Raw genomic sequence first — 18,150 nt, 5'->3', positions numbered from 1 at the left:
TTATCAAAAATTTCCTTTTCAATTAGTAGGAGTATTTACATTCTGGAATGTATTCCTTTTTTATTATACATATTTGAAATACTTTTTCCTAGTTACTTTTTTACTAGGGTCTTTCTGGTGACTTAAAAAATTATTTTTAGTGACATAGACATTATTAATTAGAATCTAACTTTTTGCTACTGTAAGTACTTTCTGCATTTTGTTTAAAAAGTATTTTCCTATTCAAAGATATGAAGATTTTTTTTCCTTAGAAACCTTACTCTTTTAGGGCTGGAGCAATGGCTCAATTGGCTAATTCTCTGTTCACATGTGCCAGCATCTCACTAGTTCGTGTTCTGGATGCTCCACTTCCTGTCCAGCTCCTTGCTTAAGGCCTAGGATGCAGCAGAGGCTGGTCCATAGCCTTGGGATCCTGCACTCACATGGGAGACCTACAAGAGGCTCCTGGCTCCTGATCTACACAGCTCTGGCCACTGTGGCCAACTGGTGAGTGAACCAATGGATGAAAGATCTCTCTGTCTTTGCTCTCTGTAAGCCTACCTTTCCAAAATTAAAATCTTTGAAAAAAACCTCTCTTATTTTATATTTCACATTAAAACTTATAAGGCATCTCAAATTAATTCATATATACCATACATATATGGTATGATGAAGGAGTTTCTCTTTAATATGTCGGTCCAGTTTATCCAGTACCATTAGTATGAGGAGGTTTCCTCTCCCACTGAACTGCAGTGGTGCCTGTGTTATTAATCAGATCATTATCAGAAATAGGTTTCTATTACATAACACATTTTAAGCTCAAGTTAGTTTTTGTTTTTTTCTATTTTTTGGAAGATATTAAAAACTTTTTTTGATCATTACAAAATAAGGCACTCAATAAATACATGTTGATACAAATTAGGCTGGAAAATGACTTGTTATATGTCCTTGAGGTAACAAAAATAAAAATAAAACACGACTGTTCCACATCCTTATGAAGAAAGGAAGATGTTAAGCATTATCATAAAGTCGGAGTACCCTGAGGCATGAGGAAAGGCAGTAAGCAAGGTTTGCTGGGATACTTGTATTTCCTGAAACGGCCTTAAACAGGCCAGTAGGTAAACAAGAGGTAAAAGGGAAAAATACATGTTTGAGAGAGACTTTGGCTCTGACCCACTTGTTAGCATGTCACTTTCAGCTTAGCTATACAGTGGTTCTCTGCGTACATTGATGCAATACGCTCCGTACTGCTTGCATCAGGGAAGCTCAGCTGCTGGGAGACTGTTCAAAGAAAGGAGAGAATTTTTTTTGTAATAACAGTAAAAGTTATCTAATCTATAACTTTGTTAGTGCCTCTTAAATTGCTTTGGCAGGAATATCAGTGTATTTCATGGTTGGGAATTTGTGTGTGTGTGTAGATAGGGAAAGCCACCATTTTCAAGTATGCTTGCTAAGTTCAGTAATACAGATGATTGGTTAGCACTCTGAATTACGATTTAGTACTATCTGATGAGAAGGGGGCAAAAGGTCTTAAAGCTATTTTAGTAGGTGTCTCTAAATACTCTTAATACTTATATTTTTACAAGTACCTTTAATTTGGCTTTTTTCTGTGCATCCAGAGCAATCCTCCTTAATTCTTCAGTCTCTTTCTGTAACTGTTCATTTTCTTCCTGAAGTTTCAGTCTTTGATCACTAACAAATCCACAGTTTTCTCTCTCAGACTCCAACATATTTTGAAGTTTCTGAATCATTTCTTGAGAACGTGATATCTTTTCTGAGGAACTAGTTAAAAAACAAAACAAAACAAAACAAAAACAGTGATGCAGCAGAAGCCATGAAGTCGTCCATCGCCATGTAGTGTAGACTTTCTGCTTTCTTTGTTCTGAGCTATTTCTTTTCATTTAGGCTTAATCTACACTATTTGAAAATGCTATGTTTTCTCAGGAAAATTCATTCAACTTCAATTAAACTCCTATGAAAAATCAATGTGCAACTGTAGTTTTTATTGGAACTGGGAATAATTTTATATTAAGGAAACAAACTGAAGTTGACAGTAGAAACATTATATAGATATTAATCAAAACCCGTAACTTCATCAACAAACTTCAGGGGTAAAAAAAAGCATCTGATTACATTAGTAAATTGCATTCATGATTCCTACTTTCGAGTAATATGTATTAAAGTGGTTTTTGTAAATTTCCCATTATGTAAACTTTTTTTTTTAAAAAAACACAGATTAAACAGATCAAAGTTATTAACCTTTCTCAACAATGGGTGAGACAGCCTCTAACCATGCATGCATCCATCAATACACTGCTAATTTTTAAATTAAAATTTTCATCTTTTCAATCCTAGCCAGCCACTTGAACATTGTCTGGTCAATACGTGTCACAAGGAATGGACAAATGCCATGAATACTGTGATGGTTTAAGAATACTACTAGCTAAAAGCATCTTATAAGGAGAGAAATTCTTAAATAATTTTCAGATGGTGGTGGTTTTAGTACCATGACCCATGTCTTTATGGTCTTTGAATGGTAGTTTGACTCTTCCAACGCTTCTGAAGGTGCTGATTTTTTCTAACCATTAGTTCTATCGCTTTAGATCCCACATTTTTGTCAGTTCTAAATCCTACACCAAACTTTTCATTCTCATGCTAACTCCATTTTCTTGTCTAAATCTTGGCTGATAAAGTTTCTAATGAAGTTTTGTGTATAAGCAATGATGATAAAATGATGCATCAGTAAGGTGTCTAGGTAAAAACAATCACAGTTTATTGTACCTCTTCAAAGAAGCTCAAAATATCACTAACTGTGAAGAATTCTCAAAAAGAAAATATAATCTGTATAGGTCAGATAAAACTTTTTTGTTTAATCACTAGTTTTTACAAACTACATGGGACAGAGAAACAAACTACATGACATCACATATATGCATATAGCAAAGTATCCAGTAAAAACACTTTTTGACAAATTATTTGGAGGAAAAAGTTATGGAAAAGGGGATACCAAAAGACTGAAGGAGACTGAAGAACTATAGCATGTGCAGCCTTTCTGCAGACAGGGTGGACAGAAAGAGAAACTCTTTGAATGAAGTAACTGCAAAAAACTTAACAAGTATTTCTTAAAACACTTGATAACAGGCTCAGTGAGAGGACGGAGTCTGTAGGAGGGCATGGGAGGAATTAGAAGTCACAGATACAGTAAATAAGTAAACAGGAGATATGTGGTAATCTCCTTAGTAACTTTGGCAATTCTCTCATCACATGTTCCAGCTTCTGAGTCCAGCCTCCTACTAACACAGTCCTGGAAGTTAGCAGTAAAGACTCAAATGGTTGCGTTTGTGACATACACTCGGAAGACCTGCACTGAATTCCTTGTTCCCAGTATTGTCCTAGCCCAGTCCTGTCAAGCCATTGTGGCTATTTGGGGAGTTACTTTAGGGATACATCTACTGCCTCACCAATAACAATACTGTCCTTGTATTATTTACTTTCCCAGAACACTTTGAGCCAACTTGATTTAGTCATCATCCATCCCCATTAGTAAACTCTATGGGCACCAGTTCAAGGCCTAGATGGTCTACTTCTGATCTAGCTCCCAGTTTATTCCTGGAGAAAGCAGCAGAGAATGGTTTAAGTCCATGTATCCCTGTATCCATGTGGGAGATCCAGAAGAAGCTCCTGGCTCCTAGATTTGGATCGGCTCAGCAGTGGATATTGTCATCATTTGGTGAGTGAACCAGCGGATGACATCTCTCTCTACTCTCTCTGTAAATCATCCTTTCAAATCAAGTAAATAAATCTTTAAAAATAGAAAGATAATTTTATTCAATAAGGGCACCTGGAGTTTCCCTTCTGTTTCAGTCCATACTCTACAGAGCCCTCCTGGGGTAAAGGAACATGCAACATCGGAGTCCGCACAAGCCTGAGGCCGAGGGCAGTGCCTTGCCAGGACTAGTCACTGATGAACCAGACTGAGGAGGACACAAACAGATGGAAAGACATTTTGTATTCATGGATTGAATATAAATTTGATACCATCAAATTATTAGCTTCTTTTCTTTGTAAATCTAACTTTCTAAAAAAAATCTTTTTTAAAAAAGATCTTTCTCTGTCTCTCTCCTTCTCTCTGTAAATCTGCCTTTCCAATAAAAATACATTACCAGAGGAAAATATTTGGAACATTCTGCAAGATATGACATAGGCAGAAGCTTCTTAGAATAGACCCTAGAAGCACAGACAATCACTCCAAATGTGCAAATGGACATCATAAGAAGCTTTTGCACAGCAAAGGAAACCCTCAACAAAGAAAGAGGTAACTGATAGAATCTGTCTGCAAGCTAAACATCTGATATATCCAGAAATTTAAGGGACTGAAGAAACTAAACCTCTTCAAAATAATCTTGTCAAGAAGTGGATGAAGGTTATGTCCATACTGCCAAAAGCAATAAGTACATTCAACACAATCCCAATCAAATTGCCCAAAACATTCTTCATAGAACTGGAAAAAATGATACAAGGGTTCATCTGGAAACACAAAAAAACCACGAATAGCCAGAATCATCTTGAAGAATAGGAAGTTAACAAAGGGGATCATGATTCCAGACCTCTGGACATACTATAGGGCAGTGGTTATCAAAACAGCCTGGTACTGGCACAAAGATAGAGAGGAGGGTCAATAGAAGCAATGGAAGGGAACCCACACAGATACAGCCAAATAACCTTTGACAAAAAAAAAAAAAAAAAAACAAAAAAACAGACAACAATCCAAGCAAATGGGAAGGTCTTTTCAATAAATGCTGTTGGGACAACTGGTTGACAGCCTGCAGAAACAAGAAGATAGACCCACATCTTTCAGCATTCACTAAGATCAAATCTAAATGGATAAAAGACCTAAACCTGCATCCAGAAACCTTCAAACTTTTGGAAGAAAATGTTGGAAATACCCTGCAACATTTAGGCGTAGGCCCTGACTTCCTAAACAAAACATCAACAGCAATAGCAATCAAGACCTAAATATACAAATGGAACTACATTAAACTAAGAAGCTTCTGTACAGCAAAGGAAATGATCAACAAAGTAAAAAAGCAACCCTCAGAATGGGAGATCTTTGCACACTACATAGGTGACGGGGGCTAGTCTCCAGAATATACAAAGATCTCCAGAACAACCAAAACACCAAAACAAACAAACCACTCAAGAAATGGGCACGGGAAATGGGCAGACACTTCACAAAGGAACAAACCCAAATGGCAAACATATGAAAAAATGCTCAAGCTCTCTGGCAATAGGGGAAATCCAAATCAAGACATCAATGAAGTACCACCTATCACCAGTAAGAATGGCTCACATACAAAAAGCCACAAACATCTGCTGGTGAGGATGTGGGGAAAAGGGAACCCTACTCCACTGTTGGTGGGACTACCGGTTGGTACAGCCTCTATGGAAATCAGTATGGAGAACACTCCAACAACTCAAAATCTGCATACCATATGATCCAGCAATAGCACTTCTAGGAATATATCCAAAACATCAGTAACACGAGAAACCAACATGCACCTCTATGTTCATAGCAGTACAATCAATAATTGCAAAAACTTGGAAGCAACTGAAATGCCCATCAACAGAAGACTGGATAAGAAAGTTACGTTTCATCTACTCCAAGCAATACTATTCAGCTACTAAAAAAATGACATGCAGTTCTTTGTGGCCAAATGGGTCCAACTGGAAACCATTATGTTAAGGGAAATGAGCCAATCCCAAAGGTTAGATACCCCATGTTTGTTTTAATTTAAGATGAAATGATGTCAATCTGAATAATAGCACCTGTAAATTATAATATTATTTCAACCTCAAACAGCCTGTATCACATGCAACAAGATATTATGAAGTAACCAATGAACCAATAATCAATGTGAATCAGACTGCTTATGATCTACATCAAAGAATTGAAAACCTAATTTGCTTTTTATACCCTATATTATTCCACAGTGGGTCGGGAGAGCAAAGAAATCTTCCTCCTTCTTAGAATGTGTGAGGAAGATGTTAAGTATAACCTATCAAGAATATAACAGGTACTCCCTTCCCGGCTTTCCATGCATGTGAGTGAGTTACCGCAGTCTTGTTCAGTCTGTCCTACCTCTCATTAAACTCTGGAACATACTGATGCATTTTGAAGCCCAGCTTGACCCGACCAGCCCTCTACCCAGCCCAGATAAATAATGGCATGTGCGTTTCTGTTTAGCAATCCCACCCCTATCCTGGTTTCATGTTCATCAGAGGGGTAGTTACCTAAGAGGAAGATGCCCACTATCTCCCTACTAGGCCACTCGAGCTTCTGGGTCTTGGTTTGGTTGGTAAGTCAATCTGGTTCTAATAGTTCTTATGGTACTCTCATTCAAACCTTCATGTCTCAGTCCCACACTTGCCCTAGTATTTATGGTTACTATTGCTGGGAATCACCAGAAATTCATCTCTGACCTACACAAAGGCTGGCCTTATTCAAGAGTGTCCCTAAGCAGCTTTTACTGATCGTAAAAACTCCGTAGCTCGCCGCCAGGCAGCCAGCAGGCAGAGCCTGGCACCATTTGGTGCACTGGCTGCCCAAAGCCAGGGACCCCCTCACTGCCTTGCGGTGGTGGTCTTGGCATGCTGAGTCCTCGTTCTCGGGGCGGCCAGGGCTGCCCCGAGCCCGGGGGGCAGCCAGCTCTACCTTTGGACCACAGATGGCCTCCCCAAGAAACTGATGAGCTTCTCTAGACAATAAGATGCGGCACTTCTTGCCTGATAGATGCACGCAATGAAAGAATCTCAACTGAATTTGATCTGTGGTAATGCAACAAGGTGGAGGAATACACTATGGTGGTGGTGGGGAGAATCACAGGGCCTATAAAACCATGACACATAATGCAATGTAATAAAAAAAATACAAAAATGTAATACAGCAACGGGGTGGAGCAATCCACCATGGGGAGAGGGTACAAGGAGGGGTCGGGGCATCCCCAGAGCCTATGAAACTGTCACATAATAAAATGTAATTAATAAAATTTATATATATATATATAAAAGAATGTAACAGGTAACTTACAGACAGCAGAATTGAATCAGCATGAGACATTAGCAAAACTATAAAGACATACAGTGAGAATTAAGAGCGATCCTGACAGCTGCTTAACAGGAGGTCATGTGCATGGGGCAGGTGGGGACTCCAGAGCAGAGCAAGAGGACAGGAGGAGGCTTGTATCCCAACCCTGAAGACTCCCGGATCCCTAGCTAGGACTATCAGCACGGACACCAAGGGCTACATCCCAACTGCCAAGGAGACTACTGGGAATTGGACTGCCCTCGTAGGCCAAGAACTCTGAGGTCATCCACTCCCTTTCAGATCTCCCACATGGGATGGAAGAAGCCCAGATCCTTCCTCACAGGATCTAATGTCATCAGAACAACAGCCAGGAGCCCTGAGCAGTCCGCAGAAACAGCAGAACAATAACCTTCCTTCGGGACTCGGGAGAGGAACTTTCTCCGGTTCTTACTTAGTTCCAACTTTGGGGTCCCCACCCTCTCTTGCAATGACCATCAGGGTCGCACTGGAGCCCCTCCCCCCCCAAAAAATTAGATTAGATAGGCAGAGGCCAATAAGGAAAGCTTAGAACAGATAGGAAATGTTAAGCTTAGACTCACATATACCTTACCAGGTAGGACACAAAGATTAGTTACTCCTCACCAAGTTATTGAAGATTTTTCTGCACACCCCCTCCTAAAACTGTTCTGCGCACCAATCGTTAACATATGCCTTGTTAGAGTTGTAAGCCTGTTTGGACTATCCTAAATTTGCCACGTTCAGTAAAAATCATGCTATTAGTCACTCAATACCATACCAATTAACCCCATAATGTTGTAAATTGTTGTTGATGTTGTGAGTTTTCATTGGAGAGGATGACATTCTGTCAGCTCTATTTTCAGACCAGGGATGATCTCCCAATGAAACTATTGAACCTGGGTCCTGGGAGACAGTGTAGTGGTTAAAGTCCTCGCCTTGCACATGCTGGGATCCCATATGGGCGCCGGTTCTAATCCTGGCAGCCCCGCTTCCCATCCAGCTCCCTGCCTGTGCCCTGGGAAAGTAGTGGAGGACAGTCCAAAGCCTTGGGACCCTGCACCTGAGTGGGAGACCCAGAAGAGCTCCTGGCTCCTGGCTTTGGATTTGCTCAGCTCCAGCCGTTGTGGCCACTTGGGGAGTGAACCATCTGACAGATCTTCCTCTCTGTCTCTTCTCTCTGTATATCTGCCTTTCCAATAAAAATAAATAAATCTTTCAAAAAAAAAAAAAGAAGATGCTGGACTCTATGCTTGGCACATGCTCGCAACGAGGGAATCATTACTGGATATGAACTGTACTACTGCAGCAATGTGGAGGAATCCAACACGGGGGGAGGACATGGGGAGGGGTTGGGGGAATCCCAGAGCCTATGAAACTGTCACAAAATGAAATAAAAAAAAAACAGTCATCCTATGCAACACCAACATCTTATCTGGCATTAGCTTTAGACGTGATTACTCCACTTTCAATCCAGTTTCTTGCAAATGCTCCTGGAAAGCAGTCACTGCACCCATGTAGGATATGGAAGAAGCTCTGGGCTCTTGGCTTTGATCTAATAATTCCCTCCACCGCCACTATTTGGGGAAGGAAACAAAGGATCTCGCTCGCATGCTCTCTCTCTCCCTTTCTCCCTTCCTCTCTCCCTCCCTCCCTCCCTCTCTCTTTCTTCCTCCTTCCCTCTCTGTATCTACTTTGTCTCTGTAACTCTTTCTAATAAATAAAAATAAATCTTAGAACGAACAAAGAATCCAAAAACTTGTTAACAGCAAAGGAAATACTTGAGTGAAAGAAAGAGTTGGAGAGAAAATATTTGCAAGTTGTTCATCTGACAAGGAGTCAGTATTCAGAATATACAAGGAGGAACTCACTGAACAGTAAAAATGAAACAATCCGATTAAGAAATTGGAAGTTAAAAAAATTACTGACTGATTTGGACAGCAGAGTAGCAGAGAGAGAAAGAAAGACAGAAAGAGGTATCTTCCATCCAAGGTTCACTCCTCAGACAACCACAACAGCTGGGGATGGGCCAGACTTAAGTTAGGAGCTAAGGACCATATCCTGACTTCCTATACTGCAGGCGGCAGCCCAGTGCTGGGCCGCGCTCCATTGCCTTCTGAAGCACATTAGCAGGAAGTTGGATAGGAAACAGAGTAGCAGAGACTTGACCCAGCATTCTGATATGGGAGGCTAACACTGTAAGTGGCACCTTAATCTTTTGTGCAGTGACATCAGCATAAATAGTAGCTATCAAACAGATATTTTTCAAATGAAGATACATAAATATTCAATAGATACATACTATATAAACACAGTGGAATACTGCTTAGACACAAAAAAGATGACATTTTGTCATCTTCAATGACGTGAATGGAAGTGGAGGTCATTATGTTAAATAAAATAAAATAAACACAATAAGCAAGTATCACAGAATTTCAGCCATATATGCAGTCTAAAAAAACGTGATCTCATAGGATTTAAAATTATAATGTAGATGCCAGAAGCTTGTGATGAAAGTGAGGGGGAAAGATGTGCAAGGCTGATTAACAGGTAAGAGGCTAAGAGAATAAGAATAAGAAATTCTGGGGTTCCACTGTATAGTAGAGGATTATTAATAATATTAATACACTATATATTTTGCTATAATTAAACAAACTAGAAGATAAGATTTTAAGCATTTCAACATAAAGAAATGTCAACTATTTGAAAACAATGTTTCCAACACATACACATCACATAGTATCCACTGAATATGTAAAATTTTTATACGTCTGCTGTTTTATTTTCAGAAGGGAAAGGGATATTATTCACCCCTTTATTTATTTAGAAAACATTGAAATTCACCCTGGAGAGAATATTTTTGGATGCAAGGAACATAGAAATGCCTCTCATCAAGTCCTTATACCTCATTCAATATGTAAAAGTGAATGCTGGAAAAGAAAACTTATTAATGCAATGATTGTGGGAAAGCCTTCTTTATCAACAGCAGAACTAGTACAACACGTAAGAAATCAAACTAGAGGGAAATTGTAAGAAAAGAAGGAAAGTGGGGCCCAGCTAAAGGTAACTGCCTAGATTGCCTTGTACTTAGGCAAGAATTACACTGTTGGGAGCGAGGCAGCCAGTTGCTGGTGGGCATTCTGTGCAAGGTTAATGCCAAATTGGCAAACTATTCTAATATATCTGCATAGTTGCTTATTCTCTTTCTTTCTTTTCTTTATCTTTGACAATAGGTGGGGAAGGAGGGGAACTCTGGGCAGGGACACACCACTCAGACACCCAGGTTGGGGGTTGCAGATTGCCTGGTGAAGCGAGCCTGGTGACATACTGGAGTGGGAATGGCTGAAGGCATATTTGCCAGAGAAGGAACAATTTCTGGGATGAGCCACAGACTGGAACACTGCACTCACAGATAGGCAATGGAGTTGAGAGGGGAAATTAGAGGGCATGTTTGGGTCAGCCAAGACACCCGCCCATGAGGGGGACCTGGGCTGGGCTAAATAGCATCATCTACCATCAACTGGCAAACACAAAACTTGGGGATGGGGAACATGCTTGGCTGAGCCAGGCTGCAGCACCTGCCTGTGAATGTCAGAGCAGGGGTGGGCCATGTCATCCTGCGCTGCAACTCCCCACTCCCACGGCTAGAATGTGGGAGAACTGGATCTAGGAGTAGATTCTGTAAGGGAATTTGGGGCTCGCCTCTACAGGATAGCAGAACCTGCCGGTTTATGTGAAGAGCTGGGGGCAGTGACAGCCTATGTCAGGCTGTACCTAAGAACTCACCTGACAGGAACCCACCTGACACTCCCAGGATTGGGGCTTGGAGATGGCCAGGTGGGGCCAGGCTGCAGCACCTGCCAGCACATGCAATGGCCAGGAATGGGTGCAGACCATGCCAATCAGGGTTGCTCTCCCTGCTGGCACTCATGGGATCTGAGCCTGCAGTAGGCCTTGTAGGGGAACTTGGGGAACTCCCCTACTAATCTATCATTTCCTCTGGAAAGCAAAAACACTGGGGCTGGAGACAGGCCAGTTTTGGATTTTTGAATGGGGAGTAAGACAAACTGATAAGGTCTATGAAAATATTTCTAAACTTAGAAAGTTCTAAAGTTGAAACAATCTGGGCCTATGTATTTCAGATAAAGAAATGTTTCACCTGTATCTTGAAATGTATGATTGAACTAAAAGGAAGTAAAATCTTATAAAATTTGAAAACTTTGAGATATAATCAAAGTTTTCTCCTTATCTCTGGGAAAAATGTGAACACATAACTGAAGAGAAATCCCATTAATGCAAAACACGTGGGAAAGTCTTCAGCTTTCTCTGGATAGTAAAGAGACATACACACATTCACATGTGAGAGAATCAACATGAATAAAATAGGTGGGGAAGATATTTTATGCTTGGATCCTTCAGGAAATGTATGGAATTCACCAGAGAAGCATTTTATGAATATAAAAAAGACGTCTTCACTGTCTTTTCCTCTTTCTATACAAAGAAAAATTTGTACCGTAGAGACAGCACGTGAATTCAAACCAACATGGGGAGGCTTTTATTCAATATTCTCCCCTTAAGGTACATATAAGTACACACATCAAGAGAAATCCTATGAATGTGGAATACTGGGAGAGGCCTTAAAGCGTGAATACTGGCTGACCACGTAAAACCAAAAATGCATTGGAATAAACTGGCTTTACTCGCATACTTGTTTTGAGAATATCCCCATGAGCATATTACTTCACACACTATTGAAAACTATACATTTTTGAAACAAATATACAGGATCTCCTTTTGAAAAAAACCCCTCTTATTATGTAACTTAGGTACTAGTATATAAAGAAATGAAATTATATTTATTTTAAAAATCTTTTATTGCATAAAAATGTGTAACAAGCACATGTTAATCAAACACTTAAAAATGTAAAAAATGTATCTTTTACACATACATGCAGAGACTAAGATTTCAGGTAATTCAAATAATCTTTGCTGTATTAAGTAATACTTCAGGGAGAAAAGTTTGGAAAATATTCAGAAAAGATTTTCCAGAGCACAAATCTATCATTTTTGCAGTTATGTAATAAACAACTATGGTGGGTCATTATATATTAAATAACACAAAACTACTATATATATAATCAATATGAAAGCAAAAATTATAAATAAGCTATTGTAACAGCTATCTGATTATTACAAAGAAAGCCCATCTTGTGAACATATTTAACTTCCATTTTTTCTTCCTGAAGAAATCAAATCAAATGAAATTTAAAATTAAATTCTTTTTTCCTGAGGGAATTAGCTTTCAGCAATGATTCTGGAGAGGAACTATAGGTCTTAAAATATTTTTTAAACATAAGATATGAATTCTTACCAAAAACATGTAAATAATTTATCAGAGTCTGTAAATTCTCGAGCTGTTATCGCAGAAAATCCAAAAGAAAAACTTACTTCATTTCCAGCTGTTTTAGCTTATTTTCTGCTCTCTTCAGTTTTAGCTGAAGCTCATCTTTCGAACGCTCTGCAGCCAGGCATCTTTGGTGCATTTGCTCTAGCTTTCTGTAATCACCTTCATTTACTCTGCCTTCACGGTAAACCTGTGGGAGAGGCTTACATGTGTATCACCTTACTGATGGAAATCATCTTAATAAATTATGCAGCTCTAAAACGAAATCGCCGGTAAGAAATAAAAAGCTGCCCTCATTTGCACTCATCTATTCCTACCATATATTAAAGCGTGTCAGTAATTGGTCTTGGTTGTTTCACATTTGCAAACTGACTGAAAACTGACATAATTATTGATTTGTAAAATCATTTGAGCCTATTGTAACCTATTCAAATGATATAGAAATATAAAGAAGTTGAAGCTGAAAAAAATACCGCAAATGTCAACCTAATGATAATCATTGGCAATTATTTGATGAACACACTTAAAGGCAATTTTTCATTCCAACAATCAAAAACAATGGTGGAGACTATGGTGCAATAAGCAGAACTATCTGAAAGTGACTCAAGAATGTTCCTGACAATGCTCCACCTGGTGTTATGGTTCCTACTTCTCCATTAGCAGTGCTGTATCTGCTTAGTGTCTCGTGAGACTGGGTATCCTCTCACAGGCAGGGGATGTATGTAACACCCAAAGGGACACAGGAGCTCCAGCTGCTAGATGGCCCACGCAACTACCCTCCAAATCCAGACTGCTTGGCCAAATAACCTGTGTCATCACCACTTACAGGACTTTGTCATTTCTGCTGTATGAACAGACAGAACATCAGTACATCAGTGTTCTGGTATTGGAAGACTGAACTAGAGCCCCAGCACTAATTTTCTGTCAGCATGGTGGCTTGTAGGAAGACAGTAGAATAAGGAGCTATGCTTACACATGGCTCCCTGTCTATACAATCTTAGAATCTCCTCCTACTCCTTCCCTCCCCAAAGCCCATTCCTTAACCTAGGTCATGTGATGTAAAATAAATTCATCCAAACCCTGATATGTAGCGTGTGGCAAGCTGAACAGGACCTATCTGATATAACCGATGCAAACTCAGATGTGATCCACTTTACAAGAGAAGTGTAACACTAAGGTCCTATTTGGAACAGGTACCTACATTCCACACCCCCAATACAAATTGCGTGATTTTACTTTGTAAATTACTCTTTTACTATCTGATGTTGTCATGAGTTTTCCATGTTAAGAACAGATATATTACATGATTTTTATGTTCATAGATGTTCTCTGAAAATCAAATTCCAACTCTATCATTTATATACAGATTTTTAACATTCAGCAAGTTACTTAATCTAGTAAAGTTTCTAACACAGCTCCTACAAACAATAAAATCTGATATTCGTTTTCTCAAGATACTTTAAAAGAGTAAGTTATTTACTGCTAACAGGGTAGAGGCAGCTGCTAAACTATTAAGAAAACCATGACTTTCAGACTACATAGATTTGACATCTGAGTCCTGACTCCAGTTTCCTGCTAATGCATACCATGGGATGGAAGGCTCATGGCTCAATTAACTGAGTTCCTGGTTCCCTGCTTCAGGCTAGCCAAGTACTGGCTACTGTAAGCATTTAGGGAGTGAACCAGCAGTTAGGAATGCTCTGCAATGTATCTAAATTAATTTTTTACAAAGTGTGCAAAATGGAAAGACACTTTAAACTGCAGATTTCTGTCTATAGCTTTTCTCAAAAATCACTAAAAGAAAGTTTTTTCTTAATTGCAGGAAAAATCTGTATTTTTAAAAGGTAAAAAACATGACAATGTTACAATTTTGGGTTATGCATAATTACTATATTTATAGATGTCCTCAGCCCAGAAAGAGCTGGCATAAAATTCAACAAGAAAATAAAGATGAAATTTACTATGAGGATAAGTTTTATGGAAGAAATATTCCTTTTTAATAGAATACCTTTAAGTACCATGTTCAGAGAATACTTCCAAAGAAATACATTGGAAATAAACTTAAGCAAATAATACTTGTGTTTATAAATAGTATTCAACACACACACACGTGTATGTGTGTGTGTCTATATATGTTGTCACTATATCCCAAGAAATAAAAAACACTCACCAGGAGAAAACTTATAAGTACAGGGTTTGCTTAGTAGACAGTATGATGGAAGTAGACAATAATGTTGAAAAATTGCAGTTGGATTTTAGGTAGTTATTATGTCCTTTTTCTTTTTACCTTTTCTAGTTCTTCTTCCACTGCTTTTTTCCCCTTCATGACTTGTTCAATTTGGCCTTGTTTTTCGGCACATTCCTATAAATTCAAGTTATATCAGAAATTGACATATTTGGCAAAACTGTTAGGAAAATAAGTGATAAATTGGAGAAAGTAAAGCATTTTTACATAAGAGGAACATCATGGTTACTTTATCAATGTAATAAAGTCATAGTGACAAAAATAAAATAATAGTTTTCCAAGAGCTGCCTCTCAGGATTCCAAGATTGCGTACAGGTATCAGATGTAAGGAGCTCTAATCAATGACATGGGAGAGAGAACTGAGGGATAATGAGGAAAAGTAGAAAGGAATTTCTTCCATTCTATAATGTTTTTTTTACACATACTCGATACCTGGTGGTCTACGAGACGTGAGGATACTTCAGAAAGCTTGGGAAAAATGGAACTAAAATGCAAGCTTATTTTGGTGAGAAAAATTGAAATCCATATTTGCTTTTTTTGTAACATGCGCTTTCCATTAACTTTTTGAAGACTCCTCATGCAAACTCTCAAGCAGGCATTTTTTTTTCTTTGCAAAACTTACGGCCAATAAAAATATCCAAAAATATAATGCTGTTCTCAAAAAATTTTAAATCGGTAAATTAACCCAGCATCTGTGGCAAAGGAGGCAGTAAAGGAAAAGGCACGTAAGGTTCATCTGTTGAGGTACTTACAATTTCAATTGTGAATATCCTTTTTATCATGTAAGGCTTTTAACAGACAGTATGGATACTCAACATATTTAAAGATTTATTTTATTTTTATTACAAAGTCAGATATACTGAGAGGAGGAGAGATAGAGAGGAAGTGGAGCTGCCGGGATTAGAACCAGCGGCCATATGGGATCAAGGCAAGGACCTTAGCCACTAGGCCACGCTGCCGAGCCCGGATACTCAACATATTTATTACAAGACATGATTCATTGCTAAGTTTACAACAAAGATTAGGAGGGATATAAGGATTCAAACAGCAGAGTTTGTGAAGTTATGAGTATGGACTCAATTCCTGGAAATTCATGTACATACATTCTCTTGTAAGTAAAATTACAAATTTCACTTCATCAAATTATCAAGCTAATTATCTCTAATCCCATTTTGTCAAATAAGTTTTCTGCTCTCCCCTTTTTGCCTACTCCTTGTGTGGTATTCATTTCTTTTAGGAAGTTTTCTTTTTTCCTTTCCACTGGCATACATACTTTTTCTTTCTGGTCTCCCAGATGAAGGCAACATAAGCTGGGAGCTACATCTGGGTGTTTTAATAGGCCCCTGTTTGCAGTCAGTGACAAGCGATTACAGTAAAATGTGATAAACGTCATCTATTTTTTTCCTGCTATACAGAAAGCCATATTACTGAAGAATATGTGTCTATCTGGATTTTCACTTTTTCTTACCATATGGAATGGGTCCTGGTTTAATAAACATCTTTTGCATGAATAATGCATAACATATTAATCTTGGTTTCTAAATTAAGCAATATTTGGAAGAAAATATCAATGTGGTCTTCTAGCATACCATTTGAAGGGCTGAAATTTCTTCTGTGAGCCGAGAAATCTGTATATTATACTGTTTTTTCGTGTTTGTAACCTGTAATTTAAGATAATTGCAATTTATTTAAGTTTAGAGTAGAAATGACTAATATGTAATAAAGACATAATTACTCTGATAACGATAAAATAGTAACTTTAAGTGCACAAAAGATTTGTAAGCACACATGTACGAAGAAAGAGCCAAGAACTGACCTTGACAGTGGATAGAATCATCTATCCAAAAAGACCAAAGGAGACAAGCAATTTGGTCTTAAAATAAAAATCTTTTGCTTATTTTTCAATTATTTAACATATTAAAAGTGAAAATAAGACATTTCAAATACTAATTTTTATTAATCCCATACATTAATCCTTTAGATATTTAATTTTATTAATCCCTTACATTTTATTAAGTCCTTAAAGCAATAGTCAAAATTATTACCTAGTAACATAAATACCATTTTTATAAAAAATACATATAATTTCCAGAACCTGAAATGTGGTATTATTTAACGTTTTTACAGAGCCAAGTGTCCACTTGGAAGACAGCTGCGTTCCTGTATCCGCTTCTGCACTGAGTGCATCAGCGTGCCTCTGGAAGGCGACACTGCACACTGGTGGGAGACTGTAAGGGAACAAGCCAACAATGTCCTATGGCAATCAGGACGCAACACCACCTGGAGAACCACTGCTGGGAGTCAGTCAAGAGCAAAGCGGATTTGCACACTGAAAAGGGAATATAGCCATTTAAAGGCACCTTTGTTTTGCAAATAAGAGTATTTGTATTGCATATCACATCCCACTGCTAAATAAATTACGTTAAAAATAATCATTTTAATTGACACTGAGCTATCTTCAGAAGCAATACAATTTATGCACACAGGATATTTTGAAGTTAATTAAAAATCAACCTGATCATGACAGTTTTTAGGATACTTTTTTCTCATAACTATACATATGTTTCCAAAGGACTGTGAGAAATAATATCAATGCTAATGTTACATAATTAGAAATATTTTATGATTTAAGGACTTTTGGAGATATTCTAGTGGCATGGACTATCTCCAAAACATGACGTATAATGTGTAGCTTTATGTTTTACTTGGTTACCCAATATGAGTTAGATTTGATATAGACTTTTCCTCAGTATCACTCTACCTTACTATGTGTCAGTAATCACAATAGCTATTTATTTATTGATTTCTAAAAGATGTATTTATTTGAAAGAGTTAAAGAAAGATATCTTTTCCTCTCTGTACCTCTTCCAAATGAATACTATATATCTTTACATATGGCACTATCTTGTACGTGGTCTACAATTTTGTGGAGTATTTAATTTGTTTGAAGTTAGAGCTATAGGGAGAGAGGTAGAGGTCTTCCATTCGCAGAATTATCCTCAGTTCAACAAATTTATTCTTTTTTTAAAATTGATTTCATTTCAAAGGCAGAGGTACAGAGAGGAGGACAGACATGGGGAGATCTTACATGGGCTTTGTGCAGGACTGGAAGTGGAGCCACTGGGATCCGAACACAGTACCCGCATAGGATGTCAGTGTCACAGATGGAGACTGAGCCCACTATGCCACAACACTGGCCCTCAACAAGTTATTTCTACACAGTTAGAGGACACATCAAATTGTAATATAAAGGAAAACTATTGCCAGTAGAGAAAGAAAATGTTTAAACAAAGGCATTTTCAAAATATATTTTATTAAAAATTTTAATAGAATAAAAAATTCATATATATCTACAGTACCACATACTTTTTATTTCTTGCATACTTTGTTTTGTATCCAGTCAGGGAAAACACACCTACTTCT

At 38.1% G+C, this 18,150-nt stretch overlaps 1 protein-coding gene across 1 annotated transcript in view; it reads right to left on the bottom strand.

Annotated features, from left to right (window-relative positions):
* The window catches only part of SCLT1 (sodium channel and clathrin linker 1), a 204,244-nt gene that overhangs the window by 46,846 nt on the left and 139,248 nt on the right, over nt 1-18,150 (bottom strand). Inside the window, exons 14-17 of the mRNA XM_058666848.1 lie at nt 16,317-16,388; nt 14,770-14,844; nt 12,527-12,672; nt 1,569-1,761 (exon numbers count right to left, since the gene is read on the bottom strand). Coding sequence (XP_058522831.1) covers nt 1,569-1,761; nt 12,527-12,672; nt 14,770-14,844; nt 16,317-16,388 — 486 coding nt within the window. The remainder of the gene's footprint in view (nt 1-1,568; nt 1,762-12,526; nt 12,673-14,769; nt 14,845-16,316; nt 16,389-18,150) is intronic.

This window comes from Ochotona princeps, chromosome 7 (genome assembly GCF_030435755.1).
Source record: "Ochotona princeps isolate mOchPri1 chromosome 7, mOchPri1.hap1, whole genome shotgun sequence".
Taxonomy (NCBI): Eukaryota; Metazoa; Chordata; class Mammalia; order Lagomorpha; family Ochotonidae; genus Ochotona; species Ochotona princeps.
Note: the sequence above shows the minus strand (reverse complement) of the source record. Positions and strands in the feature narration are given on the sequence as shown.